This window comes from Vigna angularis, chromosome 8, assembly GCF_016808095.1.
Source record: "Vigna angularis cultivar LongXiaoDou No.4 chromosome 8, ASM1680809v1, whole genome shotgun sequence".
Taxonomy (NCBI): Eukaryota; Viridiplantae; Streptophyta; class Magnoliopsida; order Fabales; family Fabaceae; genus Vigna; species Vigna angularis.
Genome location: NC_068977.1, coordinates 11113365 through 11119364, shown reverse-complemented (window position 1 = coordinate 11119364; position 6000 = coordinate 11113365). Strand labels below are relative to the sequence as shown.

Genomic DNA, 6000 nt, shown 5'->3' with positions numbered 1-6000 from the left:
TATTATAAGTAGAGTACCTTAATTGTATATTCAACATAAGGAAGATTAATCTCATACATAATTTTTACTATATTCAACAAGTTTTAACATTGCTTATGCTAAATAAATAAAGGTTTTGTCAAATTTTCACTAGTTAGTGATGGTATCATAGTTATGTTTTCTTTATAAAATTAATATTTTATAAATTATAAATGACATCCCATAAAGGAGATTAATCTGATACATAATTTTTACTATATTCAACAAGGTTTAACATTGCTTATGCTGAATAAATAAAGGTTTTGTTAAATTTTCACTAATTATTGATGATATCATAGTTATGTTTTCTTTATGAAATTGATATTTTATAAATTATAAATGACGTCCTAAGGGGATGATGAATAGATGATGCAAACATGGACGTTTTGAGAGTTATCCTAATCATTATGTAATTTTCTTTTTATTTTTTATTTTGACTTAACTATCAAAAGGAATATGAAATAGGTTATTTGTATTCAAAACGTGTGATAAATTGTATTTACAATAAAAACACTCCAAAAGCACTGCAAACAAGATAATGACAACTTGAGTGAAAATTGTGACAATTTGAATCACTATTTCAAATAATTTCTTTTATCAGTTTTTGTTTTATTCTTAGTAATTTATCTCTTTCTTTTACAATTACTTCTCTTGTATCTTTACCTTTCTAGTTCATTTATTTTTTCTTGAGTTTACGATTTTGCAGGTTTTTACTTCTTTGCATTATTTATTTTTCAAACGCCTTTAATTCACCTTCATCTTCAACATTATCACTTAAGTTATTGAAAGCAAGTTAAAACTTCAAGTGTTAAGATTTTTGGATTATATGAGACTTTCTAAATATCTATTTATGGGAAGCAATGCACCAATTATTAATTAATATTCACATAAGAAGGCAATACAATGAATTAGATATATTTATAAAGTTGATTCAAGATATAAATTGTTTAGCAATAAACTGTGATGATCATTGAATCCTAAATTAAGTACTCTAAATTAGATTGACAAACAAATTGTTTACTAATCCCATTAAAAGAATCAACAAACAATCATGCTGCCGCAGATCAAAGACAGCCATGACAGAATCTAGTTTGAAGGAATGGTTTTCTTGCACCTCATTTCAACATAGAATCATATAGAAGGGAGAAAGAGAGTGAAACAAATCCAAGTATTAGTAGTTTGACCAATTCTCACATGGAGAAAACAGCATTACCATCTCAATCTCTACCACACAATCTGAGAAAGAAAAAGACCTAAACCACATACACTGACAATAGAATCAGAGACAGGGAAGCTCCCATTTTAACCCTCTACCCTGTCTCTCTAACATATAAAATCACCTTGTGATGCACACCAGAAAAATACAGAACACATTTGAGCTTTACATGCTAGGAACCACATTTCAACAATCCAAACAAGATAACCAATGACTTTTCAATGCTAGTCTGCAGTTCATCACTTTGCCTTGTCATCTTCCTCCTCCGGGTCGCGAAGAGTCCCAAACATCCAATCCATCCAGATGGTATAATGACCATAGTTGTGCCGATATGTAGTGTGGTGAATGGTGTGGTAACCAGCACCCATAACAGGCCACAACTTTCCATGAATGCAGTCATGAATATTTGCAGTCCAAACACCCTCAAGGAAAATGAGAACTAAATGTGTAGTAAAATGGGTTGGGATAAAAAACAAAGAAAGAGAATGTGGTAATGCCTGAAGAATCCCATCAAGAGGGTGAAACGCCAAACCTGAGATACATGGGGAAAAGGTCATTACACCCTTCATCTTGTCAGAATGTTACGGAGAAAAAGTGGAAATATCTAAAGATGGACAATAAGAGAAACAAATGGTAGAACAAATAAAGGTGATGTTAAACACAAAATGAATCAGACTAGAACATGAATAAAAAGAATAACATCCATATACAGTGGTGCCAAAATGGAAAGCAGCTTCTAGCAATGAAAATGAATGACACTCATTTGTAGGGAGACAAAAAGTAACTCACATAAACTAGAATAAATTAATGGTTTTGTTACTAGAATAGCATGTCTTTAGTAGTGAGTGTAGCACCAGTACTGTTAAAGCGCTAATCTATCTACTACCAAAGTAGTGTACCAACAACTGCTTGGTATGTTAGCAAAGTTTATCTTGTCAGCTTGCAGAAAAGAACAGTAATACTAGAAACTGGGAAGTATATCCATAATTTTGGGAAGTATATCCACAATAAACTGGTTGACAAAACAAGTCACATGAAACGGGATATCAATAAGAAAGTAGTGCTTGATTCCTACAGAAGAACACATTTTTGTCTCTATTTACATATATACTCAGCTCTTATCTATATGATTGGTTTCTGTTCGTGGATATCCAAAATAAAAATATTTACTGATTCTCTCTGTTTGTGGTCAGTGTCCTTCCTTTCATTATATGTCTCTATTTCTATTTCCCTTATATCCTTACCAATATTTCCTTTCCACACTCTTCCTTCATGAGTTTCTTTGAAAAGATGAAGCAGATATTCTAAGTCGTTGATATACTTGTGACATACACAATTCAAAATATAACTATCTTGGTTTCATAAGGACTACATTCATTTTAGATCTAGTGATGATTTTGAGCTTTGTGAAAAATATCTTGCCAAACTCACATTCCACGTGATAAAGGTGCATTATAATGATTTAGGTTCAAGGTTCACCAGTAAAACACAGTTATAATCACATACTGTGATCCTTATCAAACTCCAACCCTTAAAATCCGTATCATCTACCACAGCACACGCATAAATTATGAAATAACCCAATAATAGACTTAAAAACATTTTTCAAAGTCATTATGAATTATCTTCTTCTCGGGGACTATAAAAGGTTAAAATTAATTGTCTGAAAAGAGTTGTTAGCTTGACATAACTACGACTGCAGTGTTTAAATGTTGAATATTTAATGTACTTACCAGCAAAAGGGGACAGAGTGTTCTGTTTATTGTAGATGTGATGAGTAGCATGAAGATGTTTGTAAAGTGGTTTAATGTCATGCAGCTCTCTGTGCATCCAATAAATACCAAACTCTACAACAACTAGATAAATAGCTAAATACACAAAGTATGGAAGCCAACCAACGTGATATAATCTAGGATAGCACTTTGTCCAGCCATTTTCTACTAGGTACTCTGAAACAGTTGGAAGCAAAGTGTACCAAGGCATGGCTTTCATAGCAACACCTATTTGCAACAGCATGGCTCTTTGAGAGGGAATAGCATCTGCAATGGTAGATTTCAATATATCAAGAAATGAAAGTTACAAAAGATCCTATACGTGCCTTACAATTAAAAGCACAACAACACAAAAGCTACATGCGAGTATACTTGAAAAAACCGTTAGTTGTTAATACTCAAACCTTTAGTACAACTGCTCTGCTTAGTTGAGTTTGACCTCCAATAACTCAAAATTTCTAGAGCCAGACCAAAGATGAATATAAACAGCTTGGTCTCAGACTTCTGAAGGTAGTCCACAAGAGGTAAAGTATAAACAACTTGCCCTGTATTAATCTAAACAAAGATATTTTATGCTACTGCTTTAGGTGAAGCAGAGTACTACAAATTGTCTTTCATGACCAATTGACAATTACTATAGTATGGGAAGAAAAACTAAAGAAAATTGCATTTTAGCTATTTAAATGAGAATCTAGTCAATTCATATATGTATGAAACAATGAAAGAAAATCAATCTTCCGATTGACTAGACTGTAAAGCATAGAACAATTCAGTGGTAGAGGCAGTATGATCCCTGTTGTAAAACTTCGAGCTCCACACGTATAAAACACAATGTTTTAGACAGTGGTCACAGCTACAGTTTCATTTTGAATCTTATTATTACAAAAAAGGTTGCAAACAAATGTGGTTGATGTGACTACAATTGCAGTCATAATGTGGTCCCAGGGACACCAAAAAATGCATTTTCATACTGTTGTTTAAAACCATACAGGTTAGTTGTAATGATGAAAATAGCCTGTCTAGGTCACAATCTCCTTCTTGGAAAGATCATAGCAGAGAACAATAAAATTCTTCTCAAGTAATGCACGAAGATGAGTGGCAATTTCAAAAGGTAAAGTAACTGCCCAAGTTTCAAAAATATTCGAGCACGGCATACAGTCAACTCTGTAACCTTACTTTGCAGAATATACAGTCAACTCTGTAACCTTACTTTGCAGAATGTCAATAGTATTGTGAGTTGTAACAACTTGCAAGAACATGCATCAGATTTGGTCAGTGAAGTTTTACAGAACAAGAACAAATCCGTGATGGAAGCTTAATGGATACTGAAACTGAAAACCTTGCTTTGCCCTAAACAAATAACTCTCCCCGCATCATTTTCCCAAGACGTTGCACCCTTATAAACAACACGAAAATCCTTTTCTCACTGCGTGAGATGGTTACATGTATCAGACATTACAGACACAAATAGGAAAAGTCCACTCAAATTACTACCATAATAAGAACACCAACAATCCTTAGAAGGCACAATACATCAATTAGGAGATGCAATCATACAGTTCACCGCACACTATATGATTCACGAAAGTAAGAACAGATCTATAAAAGGAAAAGCGGGAATCACGTACATCAGCAATAACTGTAGAAGCATAATCCATCAAAGACAATCAACTAAACACTATAAAAAATAATTATTAAAAAATTCAACCACTGAAAATCAAATTCCAAAAACCCAAAACCAATTTAACTCCAATTTTCCTCTCCATAATCCTAAAACGCAAAACAAGTAATAATGGTATCAAAACAAAAGCCAGAACACCAAAAGCCAAAGTAATAGTCTTTTACCCTTTCTTCTAAAATCATGCAAGCCGAAACCAGAGTAAAAAACTAATGAAATCCCATTTAATATCAAGGCCAAAGTATACCATCTTTAAAAAAAAAAACAGACACAGAAGCCTAACAAAAATTTGAACTCCCCACTGATACACTCCAAAATCCCCCAATTTTTTTTTTCTTTAAAAGAAGTTACTACCAAAGCATGAATGAACCAGATTAAAAAACTAATCAAAACCCATTTCATATCAGAGCTAAAATATACCATTTTTAACCAAACACAACATAATCTTTTAGGCCCCGTATATATTTATCCTCATCAGCATACAACGATGTTTGTCAGACACTAAATATAAACATCTCTTTTAGTCAAGATTCAAACCTTAATAAAAAAAAGATTAGTCCCTTACGATAAAGCCAACCAATGGGATTGAAAACACAAACAAGATGTTCACACAGACAAATAACACAGAAAAGAATAAGAAATAAAGGTAAGCAGAGGAGGAGGTAAAAGGAAAAACCTTTGGGCAGATAAACGTTACGTTTCCAATAGTAAATGTAGAAGCACCACATAAAGCCAGAGAGGAGGTAGAGAAGGACACCACCGAGGTAGTTGCGGAGCCAGGTCTGGAAGAAGTGCGGCAGTGGGGCCCACACGCTGTGCGGCAAAAGGGTGCCCAACACAATGCGGTTGTAAAAGTCTGTGTCTTCTCTGAAGAGGGTCCCATAATCGCTTAACAACGATGTTAGGTCCTCCATGGCCACGGTGGAGAAGAAGGGAATCAAAGCACAACAGCTAAGAGAGGGATAGAATGAAACTGAGAAGAGTCGCAGAGGCGGAAAATGCAGTGGATGATTTATTGTGTCTTAGTTTAATTAATTTAACAGGGTACGATTTCGTGGTGTCATGTGATGGTGATTGATTTTTTAGAAGAGTGTGTGATGGAGATGTTTTTTATTTTCAAAAGCATGTGTGAGTGATGTTGATGTTAAGATGTTTTCTTTTCTTTCCTATTATAAGTAACTACAAAAATAAAGATCATTTAATATTTTTAAGCAATAAAATCATAAAATAAACTTTAATAAGTATTTCAAAATGAATAAGTATATTTATTTTGTTAAATGCCAAATACTAGAAGTATATTACCAGGTTGTAATACT

The 6000-nt window shown here is 33.4% G+C and overlaps 1 protein-coding gene across 4 annotated transcripts; it reads right to left on the bottom strand.

The window, feature by feature from the left end:
- Window positions 1-1121: 1121 nt before the first annotated feature.
- Window positions 1122-5758, bottom strand: LOC108345518 (delta(7)-sterol-C5(6)-desaturase). Of its 4 annotated transcripts, XM_052866691.1 has the most exons (4): window positions 4212-5319; window positions 3411-4177; window positions 2968-3273; window positions 1122-1766 (listed from the first exon to the last, which is right to left on the bottom strand). In XM_052866691.1, the coding sequence occupies exons 3-4, from the start codon at window positions 3248-3250 to the stop codon at window positions 1474-1476; spliced, it is 576 nt and encodes a 191-aa protein (XP_052722651.1). In that variant the 5' UTR covers window positions 3251-3273; window positions 3411-4177; window positions 4212-5319; the 3' UTR covers window positions 1122-1473. The 4 variants fall into 4 exon arrangements, with proteins under 4 accessions (XP_052722651.1, XP_017439581.1, XP_017439580.1 ...); XM_017584092.2 differs by lacking the exons at window positions 3411-4177; window positions 4212-5319 and adding an exon at window positions 5361-5758 and having other exon boundaries at window positions 3130-3273; XM_017584091.2 differs by lacking the exons at window positions 3411-4177; window positions 4212-5319 and adding an exon at window positions 5361-5751.
- Window positions 5759-6000: the final 242 nt, after the last annotated feature.